Source organism: Acipenser ruthenus, chromosome 1 (genome assembly GCF_902713425.1).
Source record: "Acipenser ruthenus chromosome 1, fAciRut3.2 maternal haplotype, whole genome shotgun sequence".
Lineage (NCBI taxonomy): Eukaryota > Metazoa > Chordata > Actinopteri > Acipenseriformes > Acipenseridae > Acipenser > Acipenser ruthenus.
In genome coordinates this window covers 19,935,805-19,953,230 of record NC_081189.1, presented here as the reverse complement: position 1 = coordinate 19,953,230, position 17,426 = coordinate 19,935,805, and the positions used below count along the sequence as shown (strand labels likewise).

Below are 17,426 nucleotides of genomic sequence, written 5' to 3'. Positions count from 1 at the left end.
TTGTTTTCTGTTCAGGACTGTGTGGGATTATTCACGCTCCCCGTGCTTTACACATTGTTGTGTACTGCCGGGGATTTATTATTTGACGGTCGCCAGACCTGGAAACAGCACAATAAACACTTGTTCACCAAATTATCGTGGTCTGTCTGTCACTCCTGCATCGCATCACCGCTACACCTGTTCCCCTTACCATCCACTTTGCCACAGAGAGCTACAGAAAACGTTTGATTGCAGTGATTGCCTCTAAAGGTTGTGCAACAAAACATTAGGTTAGCGGTCCCATCATTTTTGTCCATGCCATTTTCATTTGTTTTCTTATTTACAATATTATGTTGAATAAAAAATCAAAAGCAAAGTCTGATTTCTATTAAATATGGAATAAACAATGGTGGATGCCAATTACTTTTGTCAGTTTCAAGTTATTTCAGAGAAAATTGTGCATTCTTTGTTTTTTGTGGAGGGGTACCAACAAATTTGAGCACGTCTGTATATATACACACACAGGGTGTAGGCTGTGTGTGTATGTGTATATATATATATATATATATATATATATATATATATATATATATATATATATATATATATATTGTAATATAGCGGGTTGTGAGAGACGGCAGGGAGGGGGTTAAAACCTCCCTGCAAAGAAAAACTTGTGCAGCTTTGTTTGATTTGTATTGCTTTATTGTTTCACTTAATTTGCTAATTGATTTGTTTATTGTTTAGTTAATTGTTTTATTGTTAATTATCATCCGCACCTGGACGTTATTAAAAATTAGGTCCAGGTGCGGGATTTAAAAGGAGAGCAAGCAGTCTGCTTGGGGCTGCTAAGGAGAAGGAGGCAGAAAGGAGTGCTCTGCTTCCTGGCAGTCACAAGGCAAAAAGGTATAGTGCAAACCTGTGTGGTTAAGTTTTGGGGCAGGGAAACGGCTTAGCCGTCCTGCGTTAGTTAGGTTCCTGCGTGTGTAGTTAGTGCTCGCAAAGAGCTAGGTGTTTGTTTTGTGTTTGTTTTATTTTGTGTTATTAAAAAAATTGCGCGTCAGCGCTGAAAATCCAATTTCTGTGTGCTGGGTCAAGTTTTTAAAGGGGCAACGAACCCGAGTGGGTGAGTTCCGTTTTACAATATATATATATATATATATATATATATATATATAGTAAACAACTTTCATTTAGTTATGATACTAATTTTAGCTGTGGTACAGGTTATTGAACAGTTCCTTCTGGTTGTTAATTTCCATTTCCTCATTGTCCTCTAAAGCCTATCAGAATAGGACCAGTAGGTGGTGACACATAAAATAAACCACTGTGCAAGCGGTTCTTCTCAGCTTGCATTTAAAAGCCTCTAGTTCAGTTTCTGTATGCTTCTAAAATGCTTTGTTAATGAATGAGCGCATGCTATCCTGTTATGTTGGCTCAAACGTTGCATCTGTGGCTTGACACATTGTTGTACTAATACATTGTCACGCAGGATGAGAAGGTCAGTTGGTCATGTCTTATTAGGTGAGTATAACCTGGGGTTGCCGGTTTGGAGAGCTTCTTGTTCTTGAGAAACTGTAAACCTACTGTAATGAATTCAGTGCTATACTGGATGCCAGTCAGTTCCTATACTTAATTCCATCAACATATGATATGATTTTTTTTTATATGACTAGTCGGAGCTACTGGGTACAAGCTGTTTCTAAAAAAATGTGGTTAAAATACTGTATCTCTTTCAAGTAAATAGTGAGGAAACTTAACTTTTAAGCCTCTAGTCTTTGTGGGTTTGAGTGTGAAAGGGTAATGAACCATGCAGGAATCTACAAAGCAGACAAGGTAATGGCTTTACTTGAGCCTTGACAAAAATATTTATAAAATATATGCTCTGAGAAAGACAATTGCCAAGTGTTTGTTATTTCTGAGATTGAATGGTTGACAAAGGAAATACTTGCATGATGTAGTTTGACTTTTGGATTTGATTCTCCTTCCAACTATTTTTGTTACTGTAGATACAGTAAAAGCACCATTGACATTCCATTGAACACTGTCTGTCTTGTGTTAAAAGCATGCCCTGTGGAAAGGTAATTTTGTTTACATTCCAAATACCTGTGCATGAAGTCTGAATTCTGAGAAAGCCTAGTTATCTTCAGATTTTGCAACCTCAAGGTAAAGAATGCAGATACAATGTATACATTGGCAGTATGGGAGGAGATTCAAACATACCTGAGATGCATTGCATAAGATCTAATTCATAAGTGGGCAAAACTTTTTACTTCAGTTTGAAGTGCATTCACAATACATACTTTTTTATATGTGTTGTTTAATTATGTGTTTTCTTTTTTATTATTATTTTGCCATAGAGCCCTTCTTTTAACAGAAAGCATACTAACTATTGTAATGCTTTCAATCCCTTTTCTTACATCTTAACATTTATTAACATTAGACCCCCTTTGTATTGTGCTGATAATCTTTCGGTCCATGTTATATTTACATAAAGTCAGGATATGCAAAGATAACTATATAAATATAACTACAGTGAAACCCTAAAGATGGTCAGCTAAATGAATTATAAAAAATAACAAAAAACATGTAATTAATGTATTGAATAATACTGTATTCTAATTAGTAAAAATAAATTAATAAAAAAATAATACAGTACAGTAATAATAAATTATAGAAATAATAAAACTAATAATAATAATAATAATATACAAGTAAATTAAAATACATCACACAGGTGTGACACGGTCAACTGTACACCATAGGAGAGAGTGAGGGAAGACAGCTTGAATCCCATTTGTGATTTTACGCCACATGCAATCTGATTTATTTTGTGATTTCCAATAGTGTATTTTAAATTATAAATACATGCCTCCACAACACAAAAGTGGAGTACAAAAGTGTAAATTGAAGGGGCCCACAAAAAACCTGCACCTGGGCCCATCTTTCTGTTCCTCCGCCACTGCCTGTACACTATTAGGCCCTGGCCACATTAGAGTTTTAGAACCGAGTTAAGGGTTCAAAACCTGTTTAAAAGTGCTTAAATCGATTTGCATCCACACCTAACACGGTTCATAACTGAGTTCAACCGAGGTTGAAACCTACTCAGGAGGTAGTCTCGAACGCGGTTGTCGGCATAACTGGGTTAGATAAACTGGTTTAACTGTAATCTGGATGTGAACCATGTTCGAGTCTGGATGCACAGTATCCTATGATGTCCCCTAGTGCTTTGCGGTAGTACGTTGCCATAATCCCCAGGTTACATGAGACGAGAATAAAGAAAAGACTAGCCCGAATTAAAATACAGGAGGATTTATTCTTGTCATATTCCATTGGTACAGTCAGATATGCTAATGTACTGCAGTACACAAAACTTAAAATGTGTCTAAATTTATCTTAGATCACATCACATATTAGCAAGTTAAAGGTCTTTATTTTGACTTTTAAATTAAATTAAAGAACGTCTTATCCACCCCAGATTTTCCCTTTGTGCAAATGCCCAAAGTAATTAATTTACTATGGCGTGGGCATTTTTTTCTCCATATGAATTATTCCCCTTGTGATTACTTACACTATCAGAGTATGTACTAAAAGGAGAATTTAAACAGGATTTAATACGATTTTATTCGGTTCCATGATACTGGTTCTTTATATCAGTGTGTACGTTATATCCCAGGTACGGTGTAAATGGGTTTGACTGTATATAAATTATGTCTTACAAAAGTTTATTGTGTATTGACATAGTAGTTACTTAATAAATACACACATACTGTACTTAATGTGTACATCTTTTTGCACACTATATGTAAGTACACAATTGCATCAATAAAGGCTTAGGGGGGTTAGGGTTAGGGTTAAGGTTAGGGTTATATCGTGCACAAAGATTTGCACATTAAGTACATTGTAACTATGCATAATAACATTGTAATTATGTGTAAGTACACATATATTTACTAAGTAGCTACTATGTAAATACACAGTAATTAGAGACACTTAATGTGAAGTGTTATCAAGAAAACATGGTAAAGCTCATGTACAGGAAGCATTGTAAAGGCCACAGAGGTGTGCTAAAGTATATTAGAAAAACAATGGCAAACCACTCTAAACACAAAATATAACCATGGGAAACACATGGGAAAACTTCAAATTTACCATGCAAATTTACTGTGATACGTATTCATATTTTGAAGATAAGACTTGCAATAGCTCTTTGTCATTAATTATTTTGATAGAAGCATTGCGCTGCCTTTGGGGAAATGTCAGTTGTCTGTACTGTACTTTCTGAGAAATGTATTGCCAAGAAATGTCAATTCTTCTCTACAGGTCAGTTGTATAGTTCGGAAGCTATAAAAAGAATTGCTAACACACAGCTGATATGAAGAGAGAGGAATGATAATAGCCATATGGATAGCTATTTTAATTAACAACTGCTTCATTTAATTAAGTAAATATTTGTATTTACAGGACATACCTTATCAGTTCTGTCTTCCGCCTCTATATTATTACGTACTATGTCTGGTTACTTAGTCATTTGTTTTTGTTTTCATGTAGTGGAAGTGCATATTTACTTAAAAAGCTGATTGTTTTCTTTTTAGCTAATTTGATTGTTAATGTTTCCTTTTTAGATTTGCACTAATTGCTTAGTTAATTTCCCACTGGCTGTCACCTGCTCCATGGCTGCTAATGGTTTTACTAATGACTTGACCTTCATTTTGTCATTACTAAATGTATTGCCATTAATGTAGACTTTGTATTGGCAATGATCTGGACAGTGATCATGGGCTGAATCAAAATAAGGTTCTGTTGGGGCTCCCGAGGGGCGCATCCAGTAAAGGCGCTCCGCGTGGAGTGCAGAATGTGCCCTATAGTCTAGACGTCGTTGGTTCGAGTCCAGGCTATTCCTTTGCTGACCGAGGACGGGAGCTTCCAGGGGCGGCGCTCAATTGGCCGAGTGCCGCCCGGGGGGAGGGTTAGGTCGGCCAGGGTGTCCTCGGCTCACCGTGCACTGGAGGACAGCGTGTGCTCATATTCGCCCTCCCGAGTCAGCGCAGGGGTGGTAGCGGTGAGCTGAGCCTAAAAATAATTGGCCATTCCAAATTGGGAGAAAATAATAAAAAATAATTGGCAACGACTAAATAAAAAAAAAGGTTCTGTAGGTTTTAGAATCATGGTACTCAAAGTCACTGTTGTCTTACGTTTTTAATCTTACAATGTTGACAGCATATGTGCCATAAGGAAGAATTATAATTTCTGCACAGTACACTAAGAAATTCCTTTACAAAAATAATTGTGTAAAAGAAAAAATATGTTGCTCATGTTTTTTTTTTTTTTGTATAAATGTTGCATTCACATGTCATAAGGATTTTCTATTTTAATTTTTTGTACTATAATGAAGCTGGTCACAACAGATGAAGCATCTTAAATAATGTTGTATACCAGTACAATTTGTATTCCCAGACAGGATTTGAGGTGGAATCATTGCCCAAGTTCAAACTAAATTAAAGTAAGTGGCCAGTACTCTAGTAGGTTAAGATGTGCGCTTTAATTAAAAAATAAAAATAAAACTGAACTTTCTCGCACCCCCCACCTCCCCCCCAGGATACAGCCCGTGCCCCCCAGTTTGAGAAACGCTGTTCTAAGTCATTGTATGCTGTGGACATGTTTTTTTTTTAAATTTCCAGTGAGAGACTTTAGCAGCTTAGCTGTTAATATCTGGCAGATTCTTCATCTGTCATTGGCTGCTGGAGTGTCTGAGAAAGAAAAAGCCTGATTATTTGAAACTGATGACATCACTTCCTCCTCTGCAAAACAAAAGTGACAGTTATAAACATTATCATCATGAAGCCCTGAATAGATGGTCCCAGTTTTTTCATGTTTCTTTATTTTTAGGGAATATAAAATAAGGGTTTGGGATCCACGCAGGTTAATGTGATTATAGTTTGAGGCAAAGCACTGTATGATTTTATGGTGCTATTTTAAAATATATTTTAAGAAATCAACCTCCAGTCAAAAAATATGTTTAATGTCAATGGTACTACTTGAAAGCTGACTGCAAATGTGTAAAACCCTCACTGTGGAGACAACCTTTTTGTGATGTAACACGTAGTCTATGGACAAAAATAAAGTGACAAGATATTGGTGTAAAAGAACCGGGGTCTAAAACAAGGTTTACTATGGATAATACTATCCTTTCATTATCACTATAAACAACCCCCGTCTTTCAGTAATCAGCCCTTCCTCATTTAAAAAAAAAAAAAAAAACCCTGTTCGATGTAAGATACCTGTCTTATTAGAAAACATGGTTTACAAAGGTTTCCAGTACAGACATTGGTTATCTACTATAAGACCCATCCGCTCATCAAGGTGTCTTTGTGCTGAAGAAAATCTGACATTTATTTTTAATAACTTAGCTATGAGAAGGGTCTCTGCTGCGGTCAAGGGCCTCGTTAATAATTGGAATTACGCTTTTAGTAACCCACTTTAGATTTTTATTTTTGTAACTTTCCCTGTATCTTAAACCAGTGGGATCTATCTGTAACTAATGACAGACTGTTGAAAGGTAATCTACTTAGAGGAGCATTGGGTTTCAGAATAGACAGCCTTGTAAGACTTTACAGGGAACAAGAGGCCACTATAGAAACAGCACTGGGAAAGTTCATGGCTAGAGGATAACTCTTTAGCAGGAGTCAGTACTGACTCCTGATGGCATTCGAAGGGGAAGGGGAAGCCTAAGTGGGAGGTGGTGGTGCCATTAGCATTGTTCATAATGGCGTTTGAGGTTACTCGCCTTGTACAGACTACAGTGTGTAAGCGGTTTGTTGAAGATGAGCCACTGTTTTCAGTGAAAGCAAACTATTCCTCCTATTCTAGCTTAAAGCCTCATACTTTTGTTTATTACTCGTGGAGGGTTTGCTCAATGCCATTGTCTCCATGAAACGAACGAGCACTTAATTAAAAATGATCAAATTGACTTTCAACTGCACATCCGGCTTTCACTCAAGGTGATGGAAATATGAAAGAATACATAGAACAAAAATAATAAACTTGTGTTCATTTTTTCTTTTTCTCTCTTCTCTTTTTTGTTTATTACTCTTTCTTCAGTTCATTTGAGCCGCAAAGTGTGCGTCACCCAGCATTTCACCGGGAGCCGCAGTTTGGCCAGCTCTGGACAACTGTTTTGAAGTTATGGATAAAGTATAAATAATTACCATCCACTCTTATAACAATGACATTCCTTTTATCAAGCCATGCTCAATGCCAATGAGCATTTGTGCTCTTGAATCAATAATGATCTCAAGCCTCTGGAGTCACTGTCCATCACAAACTGGGAAACATGACAGGAAACAAAGTGAAACACAATTAAAGAGGAGCTGCCCAACTTTCTCATCAATGATGTCCTCACATTTATTATTATAATTGCTAAATTAAATTGGCAGTATCTGTATATTAAGCTGTCTCATTTAATTTTCCTCCATGTCTCTCTTCCACCTCACCACAGTTACTCTGTTCACATAGCCTGTGTGAGTGCATAAGCAGTGAGTTGTATAGGGAGCACATGTTGTATAGGGACCACATTATTTTGAGTCATGTTCCCATTAGAACCTATTAATAGCAAATAGATGAAAAGGATTAGAAAAACAATAAAGATAACTTTAAACATGCAAGCAGGTAAAGCTTTAAGAATCTTTGAAGTGCCAAACGTTTCCCTGCTTGTTCTGTAAACATCTAATATTTAATATACTCTTCTTGCCATGCCTTCATAGTTAATGCTTTTACATCTATGGATGGTGATAGACTAATCTTGAATATACATATAACAATTTCAGTTGTGTATTTTTCTGTATGTAATAATTACCACAAACATGTGCTCATGACATTGCAGCCCTGTTGTATATTTTCTTGCTTCAATTGCCGTTCCTACATATTAATGACCTGGGGAAGTGAAAGGAGGCAACGTTCTTAGTCACGGGGTGTCAGCTATGTGACTCATTTAGTCGGAGTGTATGTGTATTGAGAAGGCCATACCGTATATTGTGCTTTAGAAGGTACTGTTTCTTAGTATCTGAATACTCCCTGTGCCGCTGCCTTGACCATGTAAATAGCACATGGAATAGGCCCAAAGAGTTTTTTACACAGCTGTCTCTCTTTGTCTTGTATTGTTCAGGAAAAGCTCTGCCTACAGATTACTTCTGTTCCTGGCTGTTAGTTATACAGAACACATAGCACATGTGTTGGGTTGACATTGGATGGATATTTTTCATTATAAAACCTTCTGGGTGACATTTAAGAACAGCTGATTGGAAAACGAAATCTAGTTCTGCACTTTATTTTACCAATGACAGTTTTACGCATAAGCACTATGTTTAGTTTTCATGGGAAAGCGATGTTATCTGAAATTGACTGCATCATTGTTAACCTTTCCAAAGTTTCTGTTTTTTGGAATAAAATTGTGTTAGTCTTTGATCACCATAGAATGTGGCAGATCATTGTTACCGAATGCCACAGCAATGTTAGGAGCTTGGAGCAGCTGTGGGTTAGAAAAGTCTTCACTTTTTACAGACAAAGAATGCCAGCGAATGGCTGATCTTTGATCATTATAAAGTGTTGATATCCGTAATGCATAGAAGGCCTGCATTTTTCCTTCTCATGACCAATTACTTTCCTAAGGTAAATGGAGAAGTTAAAGTCATGTGCAGACCACATAGCTAAGGTGCACATCCCAGCTTAAATTAGTTTGCAGAATGACAGCCTCTGAATACAGAACAGAAAAACATTTTTGTAGTCTTTCAGAATGTTTTCATTCACCTTTAGTAATGGGGCATAACTTGGCAAGCTGTAAGCTTTTAGCACTGAGATGCTCATATGTGTGCATGATGGATTTCATACGCAGGATGGCACAGTCGTTCAGTGTCTGGTTATTTAGGAATCAAGCTTGACTGGAGTCCCAGCTGAGCCTTATTTAATGCGATTGTGGGAAACGTTTGGGGACTGGGGAGGATTCCCAAATGTGATTGATTGATTTTAAGAGGCTACAGTATCTAATATGTACGCTGAGCAGTGGGGTAGCCAAACTGATTTCTTATGAGCTTAATTCTTGAGAGAAGTCACAGGCCGCTGTTGATCTCCAGAGCAGGTATGAGCATGAAACCCTTGCTATTCACATTGTTGCTGCCCTAGATAAAAGCTAATCTGCCACACACGGGAAACCTGTTGAGCACTGTCACTGAAGTTCTTCTCCCTTGCACAGTGTGTTTCACCAGCTCGCAAATATCCTTCCCCAGGCACCCTGATATTGAGATCTCAAAGAAACACATATTTTAGTATCCGGGCCTCAGCCCTGTCACAGTGACATAAATCAGCACGTATAGATTTCTTATACCCGCTTTCATTGTTATTAAGTTATTTTTTATTTCTTTTTTGTCACTGGATCACACAAAGATTATTGCACCTGATTTGCAAGAACTTGTGCTACCATTACAGTTTTTTAAATAAATGTGTAACCTCTGTATAATGAGCATTATGGTTACATCCATTGTATACAATACACCACTAGTATACTACATTATCCAAACAATACAGTATACAATATAGAATACTTTATTCCAATGTGCAACCTATAGAAGTAATTCCTCTATAAAATCACATTCTACCCTGAAAACTGTATTTATTTATTTATTTATTTATTTATTGAATGAATGTATATTTTATCACATGATTAAAAAATAGTAATACAAACACAAATGTTTATTTATTGCTTCATTATCTATTTGAAAATATATATTTTTTATAGCAAAACTATTTGTTTCATTTTGATTAATAATTTGGAACAAAGAATGACACTTGTGGGAAAAAATATTCAGATTATGAGAATACAATGAAAGAACAGATACAAGAAATAGCTGTTGAAAATATTATGCTGCATGGGTTGTGAAAAATAAGTGTGAACGTGTGAACATCGATCACTGCACACAGTGCCTTTGCATGGTTGTTTTCATACATTTCCATCACACGCTTGCCCCCCAGTCCTGTTGTCACTACACACACACACACACACACAGAGATTCATTGATCACCTTAAACCAGAAATGAGAAGTTTGCGTCACATCTGTCCCAATCTGGTTTGCATTACTTTGGCAAAGGTGGTATATGTGACAGCCACCTGAGCTGTGCTGAGCTTGACACTGTAATGCTGGCCTATTGTGGACCTAGGAGTTTGTATTCCTATACTCCTGTCTCCCGTGAATTTCATCTGACAGGGCATTAAAGGGATAAAACAAGCAATTATTTTTTGTATCCCTATTGTCAGCTGAACAGGTAGCTCCAATGCTTTAAAAAATCGATCTCAGTTTGTTTATTAGCACCAGGAGCATTGTGAGGTGTTAGGTCTGCAGATAAATTCGGAACACAGTGTTCTCAAACACCATTTTATTTAAGCACACTGGTACTTGAAATCCCAGTCTTCTTTACTTACAAATCAAAAGCATGGGCATAATGTACACTGACGGGCTAAGATTGGTGAATGTAAGTTAAATTAGAAAATTCCCTAGTTTGCAATGTATAGATCTTTGTGTGGTCAAGTGACGTGTCATGTAATCTGCAAGCTGCATACATGTTGTATGACAATTATTATAGCGAGTGCCCATGCAACCGCCATGTCACATGTTAAACCGTCCAAAGTTTTTAAAATGCATTTCCTAATGATACCTAAGTCAAAAGGTAAAAACAAAAAACAGTGACTGTACGTCTGAGTATGCTGTTAGAACAGTGTGGGTTTTTTTAAATGTATTTTATCAAAAGATAAAAAAATAAAGAATAAATAACCTGAAATGAATTTAAGGAATGGAGCCAATAATTTAATCTTAGGTCACACCAAGCAGGTCACTTGAAGCTATTGTTGCTGTGGCAACACTAAGTAATGCTGGATTACTGTGTCAGGTTCAGACACTCAGCTACAGTCGTTATACAGGATACAGTATTTTGGTTTATAATATTTAATCAAAAAAGGGAATTTTACAGTTTTAAAGGTATTAAAATGAATACTAATTCACACTGACTTTCTTTGATGGTCAAGTGGCCATTATTAGCCAATGCAAAAATGTTGTCAAATAAATGAAATAGTTATAAAATTTTCAAAACTTGAAATGAACACCGTATTGTAAAGCCTTACAGCAGTAGCACTTACAAAAGCATATTCCATCCTGATAAGCAGTCTAAGTTACTTACATACTGTGAAGTAGCACATGTAGCATGCCAATCATTTAGGGTCCAACTCTATGTTCTGAGTTGCCCTAGAGCAAGCTCATAACAACAACAACAACAACAATCAAACGGAGGATTTGAGGGCATATCATTTAAGTACTGTATTACAATCATTATATTATTAAACACTGGTGGAAACTTTGCACTGGAGCAAAACCCTCTGGTCCTAATTCACTGACCTTTTTTTACTGAACACTGTCAGGACAATTTCCTCTAATGACTGTCTGACAGTCCTAGGGTTGAGCCCTGTGTTTCAGCTGACAACAATCTATATTTTCCTTAAGCAAGACCAGTCTTGCTGCAACACTTGTGCTCTATAAATAGAAATAGCTGTTTTCAGATTCTCACAGAAACATTTCAGTCTGCCTCTTAAAGCACATAGGACCAGCCATTTCAGACCACCTATTGCATTAACCTAATAATTATTATTATTATTATTGAAATGTTGTATACGATTGGTTTATTTAATTGTTTACTTACCCCTTGCTTTTCATGAGGGAGAAGCAGCACAAAAGATATAAACATTGCTATGCATGCTGGAGGATCAGCATGACACTTGTTTGTTTCGTCCACTGTTTGTTAGTGTCTGTTTGTTTGGCCATTGTGCCGTTTTGTTTGTTCAGTGTTTGTGTTTTGTTAAATCTTTTTATTTATTAAAACGCTCAAGCAAGCACATTCACATTTCACTCGCAGTGCTGTGTGTGTGTTTTTCCGAGTTTGACATCAATTCTCTGGACAGCTTGCCACAAATACATATCAGTCTAAAATTATTATAATTTTTTTGAGCTGGTTATTTTTTTAAAACTACTAAAAACATTTGCCAAGTGTAAGCGGTGGGTGTATACTGTTGATATAATAGTGACATTTTAGTTCACTACCACTACAAGTAAGTAATTGACAAACCTCTTCAGTCCCTTGTCCCAGTCCAAAAAAGACAAGCCAATGGTGAACATTTTTTCACACACAACCCCCTGAAATAAAGGTCAACCCAATAGCATGCTGGTATAGGTTAAGCAGGTAACAGTGTATTTAGAATGCATTTTCTAGAGCAGTCACCGCACACTGGCATTCATTCTCTCCTCCAGGGCTATCCAAGCGGTGAGCTGCCATGCTGTTGAGAGGGGTTATCCCTGCCTGAGCAAGTTGGCAGTATAGTGCAGTACTGCCAGTTGCTTGTGAAATCTGAAACCTGAGGCAGTGTCTGAGAGGGCTGGCTCTGTGCAGATACTCCAGCCCATTCTCAAACATGCTCACGCAAACACACACACCCACTCTCACACACTCTGTCTAGTACCTAACTTCTTGGACTATTGCTGCAGCGCTACAGTGAGGTACGCTCGGATTGTTCAAATACATGTGGCTGTGCTGCAGAGCTCTGCTGGAGGTAGCTGCTTTCCCCGGGGGACCTTAAGTGTACAGATGGTTTGAGCAGTCAAGAGAAAACTTTATGACAGCTAATTTCAGCTCTGCTGTACTTCCCCTTTTGACTGGCTCTGAAGCTACTGGGTTTTATGGAGCTGAAAAGGCAGCCTTTGATGTGAATTCTGCTTGTTTCTTCTTCTTGTGGATTCTTTTTTTTAAATATCACTTTTTGTTGGAATACCCTGGCAGTCTGAAGGGTAGGTACACTTGTGTGTGTCTGTGCATGTACAGTGTGTGTGTGTGTGTGTGTGTGTTTCACAGTAAGCTGCTAGAGGTCACGTTCTTTTTGATAGGACAGTTTCTCTCTCTCGCTTTCTCTCTCTCTCTCTCTCTCTCTCTCTCTCTCTCTCTCTCTCTCTCTGTAACCACTGCAGACTAGAAAACAGCAGCTGTCCATGAGACACCACTTGGTTAATTCTGTCTGCCTCTCGGTTTTGTCTGTGGCGCTTTGTAATTAATGTATTATCGTGTGAACTTTCTGGTTTATCCTGATATGTAGGTGTCGTTTTTAGAAGATGCAGATTTTGTGCCTGGCAACTGTCAACATATGAGACTGGGTAGCTGAAATATCATTACAGTAATACATACAGTTTATGTATGCTACTCTGTATAGTCAAAGAGCCATCATGTTGTTGTTCATTTGTCTTGAGTTGAACACACATAGTGACAGTTTGCTGTCAGAGAATATTTAGAAAATACATGCTCACTTGCACATTATCTACAGTAGATTTCGCATACCAGATTAAAAACAAATCAAAACGTCTTCCTTTTTCTAAGAACACATTTAAATGTAGATACTGTGACCTTGCTCAATTGTACTCACTACTGTGCTACTGATATTTTCATGTACTTAAATTGAGTTTTATGTGACATCTGCAGTGTGTTGTTTTTGTTCTGCTAAAAGTCCTGTCATAGAAATCTGCTAAATTAGGTTTAATTCCCAAAAACTCAGTGGACTTTAAACGTTTGGACATTTTTAAACCCAGGTAAATTTGCTAAATAGGCCCCATCATTAGCATTCCCAAGGACACACGCTATCAGAAGGAAAGATCATCAAAGATATTAAACAATGAACAAGACTATTCATCCACAATTAAATTAATTCAGACAGTCAATAGACCTTCATTTGAGAAAATGAATTGGCCCTGTTGCAAGCATTCCTAATGCGATTCAAATAGCTGCTGGATCTCTGTGTATATCAGGTGTCCCTGAACAGAGTTAGCTGAAGACACCATCTCTAATATTATTATTCTATGTGGATATATGAATGTGTGCTGCATAAGGAATGTCTGCAATTCCCAAACTTTCATGTAGTTCCTAAGCATCGGATTACTGTCAGCTGTTTAGAAAGGGTTTGTTTTGTCTTTACTTTTCATCTATGGGTGGTTGATGCGTCACATCAGCATAGTCATCATATTCTTTCTTACGGCAGTTTGTGTAAGACGCTGCCTTTTAGATTTTTGGATACCTGTAAAAGCCGTTTGATAAGCATTTATTAATTCAACTGCAGTGATCATTCTAGCCCTGAGAGAGAATTGATTGCTGTGCATTTGCAACATCAGCAATTTTAAAGTAAATTACATAACTTTGCTGTTCATAAGCAAAGATGTGTTTATGTAACATTGTTCTGAATAACAACTGGCTTAGACATTGTAAGACATTATTCATATCAGGTTGACCTTATATTGGCATCATGCTAATTTAATCTGTATACATTTCAAATGTTTTATTTACCATGTTCATATTGATTGAATCTGTCTCTTTGACCTCACTGATTTATTCTGTATAGGATTTATATTCCTTTATGAATGGATCACTTTGTTATGGTTTATTCTGACACAACCCTTATCCAATAATCTTCAGTTGCAATGCAGTGGCACAGCAATGGCAATGCAACATGGTCATACAAAGGGTCATCATTAATTTTCCATATATCATTACCAGTGTGTAACCATATCAGGAGCACTATGCAATACTTACAAAGCCATTGCCAAATAGTACAGTTATGCCTTCTGATGGGTTTGCTATGGTTTCGTCAGGGTAATACACAGGATATTATATTATACTGGTATCCCAGTAGTATTTGTACTGTTAATGCATTTATGAGATACCATGGCAACTGTCAGCCATATTGTAACACAAGACAGTCTATGTACTGACGCATGCCACTGCCACTGCTCAGTCAGATAGTGATGTACTGGTAATTTGGGAGCTGGCAAAATATATAATCAAAGAACCCATAAATACAGTGTGATGGAGTATGCTTGCATTCCTGAAACTACAGGCCAGTAGGTCCTTGGAAAGTGACTGATGGCGGCTGTCTTGGCTCTTCTGAACAATAATGTCCGGAGACAAAATAGCCGCCAGTTTACAAACAATTGCTTACAGGTGTACCTTGTTAAGCTGACAGGCTGTTCTTATATAAGCTAGGTACTCCAGTCACGAGAGAGACTGGAGTACCACCATGTGCGTTTCACTGGTCTACAGAAAATAACTTTAAAAGATATTTTGTAAAGGTATGTGCTATATTACACAGGTCAAAAGGGACTAGCCTTCTCCTGTTAGGTTCAGGATTAAAGTCAAAAAATAATTGTGTTAGTTAATGCTCCAAAAGAGCTAGGCCATTTGTTATTTTTTTTTAACCTTTGTTGGTGATTTAAAGAGCCAGAGACTCAATTTTGAGACCCATAATAAGTGTGTAGAAGCCCTGTACTGTCATTCTTGAGCCTAAAGACTGTTATTTTAGCACCCACACAAAAATTCAGTTATAAAGTGTTGTGCCATCCTGACACTAGAGGCACTATATCACAACAGGTACAGTACTTTTCTCAGCTACATTAGTGATAACCCTCTTTTTTAGTGTGTGCCAAGAATGTACCTTAAAGGGCAGTACTAATGAACATTTCAAGCACACAATCCACTTGGATACAACATAAGTACTCCTTAATTAGCAGAGTAATTAGTAGAGTAGTCACAGAGGTACATCTTAATTAAATTGCGTGGTTTTTGAAAAACAAATATTGTACACAACTACTTTATTGTGCACTGTCTGTCCGTAGTTTAAAAATCCCACATTAACACTATTACAACATGAAGAGGGCTTAAGGGAAGGTGACTGAACTACCAGAGCAGCATAATAAGCTTGGGGCTATGTACTGTACTCCTGACATTGAACAAGCTGGAAAACTAATACAGTGAAACCTGCATTAACCATTTCATGCATGGCTACCTCATATGGGGACGGATAGGAGGCTGTGTGGTCCAGTGGTTAAAGAAAGGGGCTTGTAACCCTGAGGTCCCCGGTTTAAATCCCACCTCAGCCACTGACTCATTGTGTGACCCTGAGCAAGTCACTTAACCTCCTTGTGCTTCGTCTTTCGGGTGAGATGTAACTGTAAGTGACTCTGCAGCCGATGCATAGTTCACACACCCTAGCCTCTGTAAGTCGCCTTGGATAAAGGCGTCTGCTAAATAAACAAATAATAATAATAAAAAAATAAAAAAAAGTCTGGTCTTTAAATAGGGACATATGTAAGACGCAAATGCACTATAGCCTCGTATGAGGATGCCAAAAATATATTTATTATGTGTCCAAAACTACTTTAAATGTTGTTTTTCAGCTAGTTTCAATAGCTCCAGTAACCTCAAACTGATTTGTTTTCCCTATACAATTTAATTGCAGAGACAAGTCTAAAGAAGCCATACAGTATTCAGTGTTCAGTCCCTTTGGTGATAGGATAATTCATTTCATGTTCAACGTTTTAAATTACACAGAATATCTATATTTTATTTAAACAAATAAATCTCCTACTGTCGTACAGTGCTGTCACAATCCTTCGCAGTGCTGGGCTGTTAGAAAGTCAAGGCCCTATTTAAATTCTGGTGTGCCAGTTTTTTCTGCATGCTGTATTTCCTTCTTAAAAAAATATTACAGCAGTTTATACAAGTGGAACAAAAAATATATATTACTGTAATTATTATTTAATTCTAAAGGTGTTCAGGTTTATGCTTCTACTATTGGGTCCTTAAAAGTATATATAGGACCGAGTGCCACTGTATTTGATAACTGCACTCAGAAAAGAAGATTGTTTTTAGTTTAGAAAGTCTGTTTTGATATTAGATGTAACAGATCTTAGCTACACTTATTCAAATGTATGTTATAAAATTAAATACATCTAATTGAAACTGCTTACTTCACCTTTGAAAGCTTTGGAAAAGCTGTTTTGTATTATGTTTTTGGCAGATACCAAACAGCATGGGTAGATTAGAAAAAGACTTGATTGCGTTAGCCATCCTGTTGGTAACTGAAGATAAAAATCTGCTTCCCTCTGTTTGTTTGCTTGTGTTGCTGAGGTAATGTTACTGATATAAATCATCTTCACACAAGAGTGTCATAGAAGATTAACCGATTTAGAAAAGCCCAGTTAATACCTTACAGTAAATAACTCAAATTCAGTTCAACATCAGTGGTTACGTTAAGAGCTTTTGTACAGTAGGTTAGTCTTAAAGTTTAGCCGTTTTCATAACAAGTATTTATTTGTGATTAATATACAGTATGAAGATGTATCCCCATATTACATAATAATCAAAATTGACCAAAAGTACTTAACTGCCGTTTGAACTGAGAGATCATATTGTCTTTTCAGCAAGAACAGATTTAGTTTCCCGTAAGTGGATGACAGAAGTACCTTGAATTAGCAGCCACCTGTCTAAAGCTGACACCATGTGTTCTATCTCCTGGGTGTCCAGTATATTCATTTAACTTT

At 37.0% G+C, this 17,426-nt stretch overlaps 1 protein-coding gene across 3 annotated transcripts in view; it reads left to right on the top strand.

Moving 5' to 3' along the window:
* The window catches only part of LOC117409060 (rho GTPase-activating protein 24), a 222,074-nt gene that overhangs the window by 67,356 nt on the left and 137,292 nt on the right, over positions 1–17,426 (top strand). Inside the window, exon 1 of one of the 3 annotated variants that reach the window (XM_059018928.1) lies at positions 1,362–1,503. The exons of 1 other annotated variant lie outside the window; for it this stretch is intronic. In XM_059018928.1, coding sequence (XP_058874911.1) covers positions 1,473–1,503 — 31 coding nt within the window. In that variant the 5' untranslated portion in view covers positions 1,362–1,472. Of the gene's footprint in view, positions 1–1,361; positions 1,504–12,496; positions 12,858–17,426 lie in introns of those variants that run through there. One more of the 3 variants, XM_034014611.3, reaches the window with a different exon arrangement.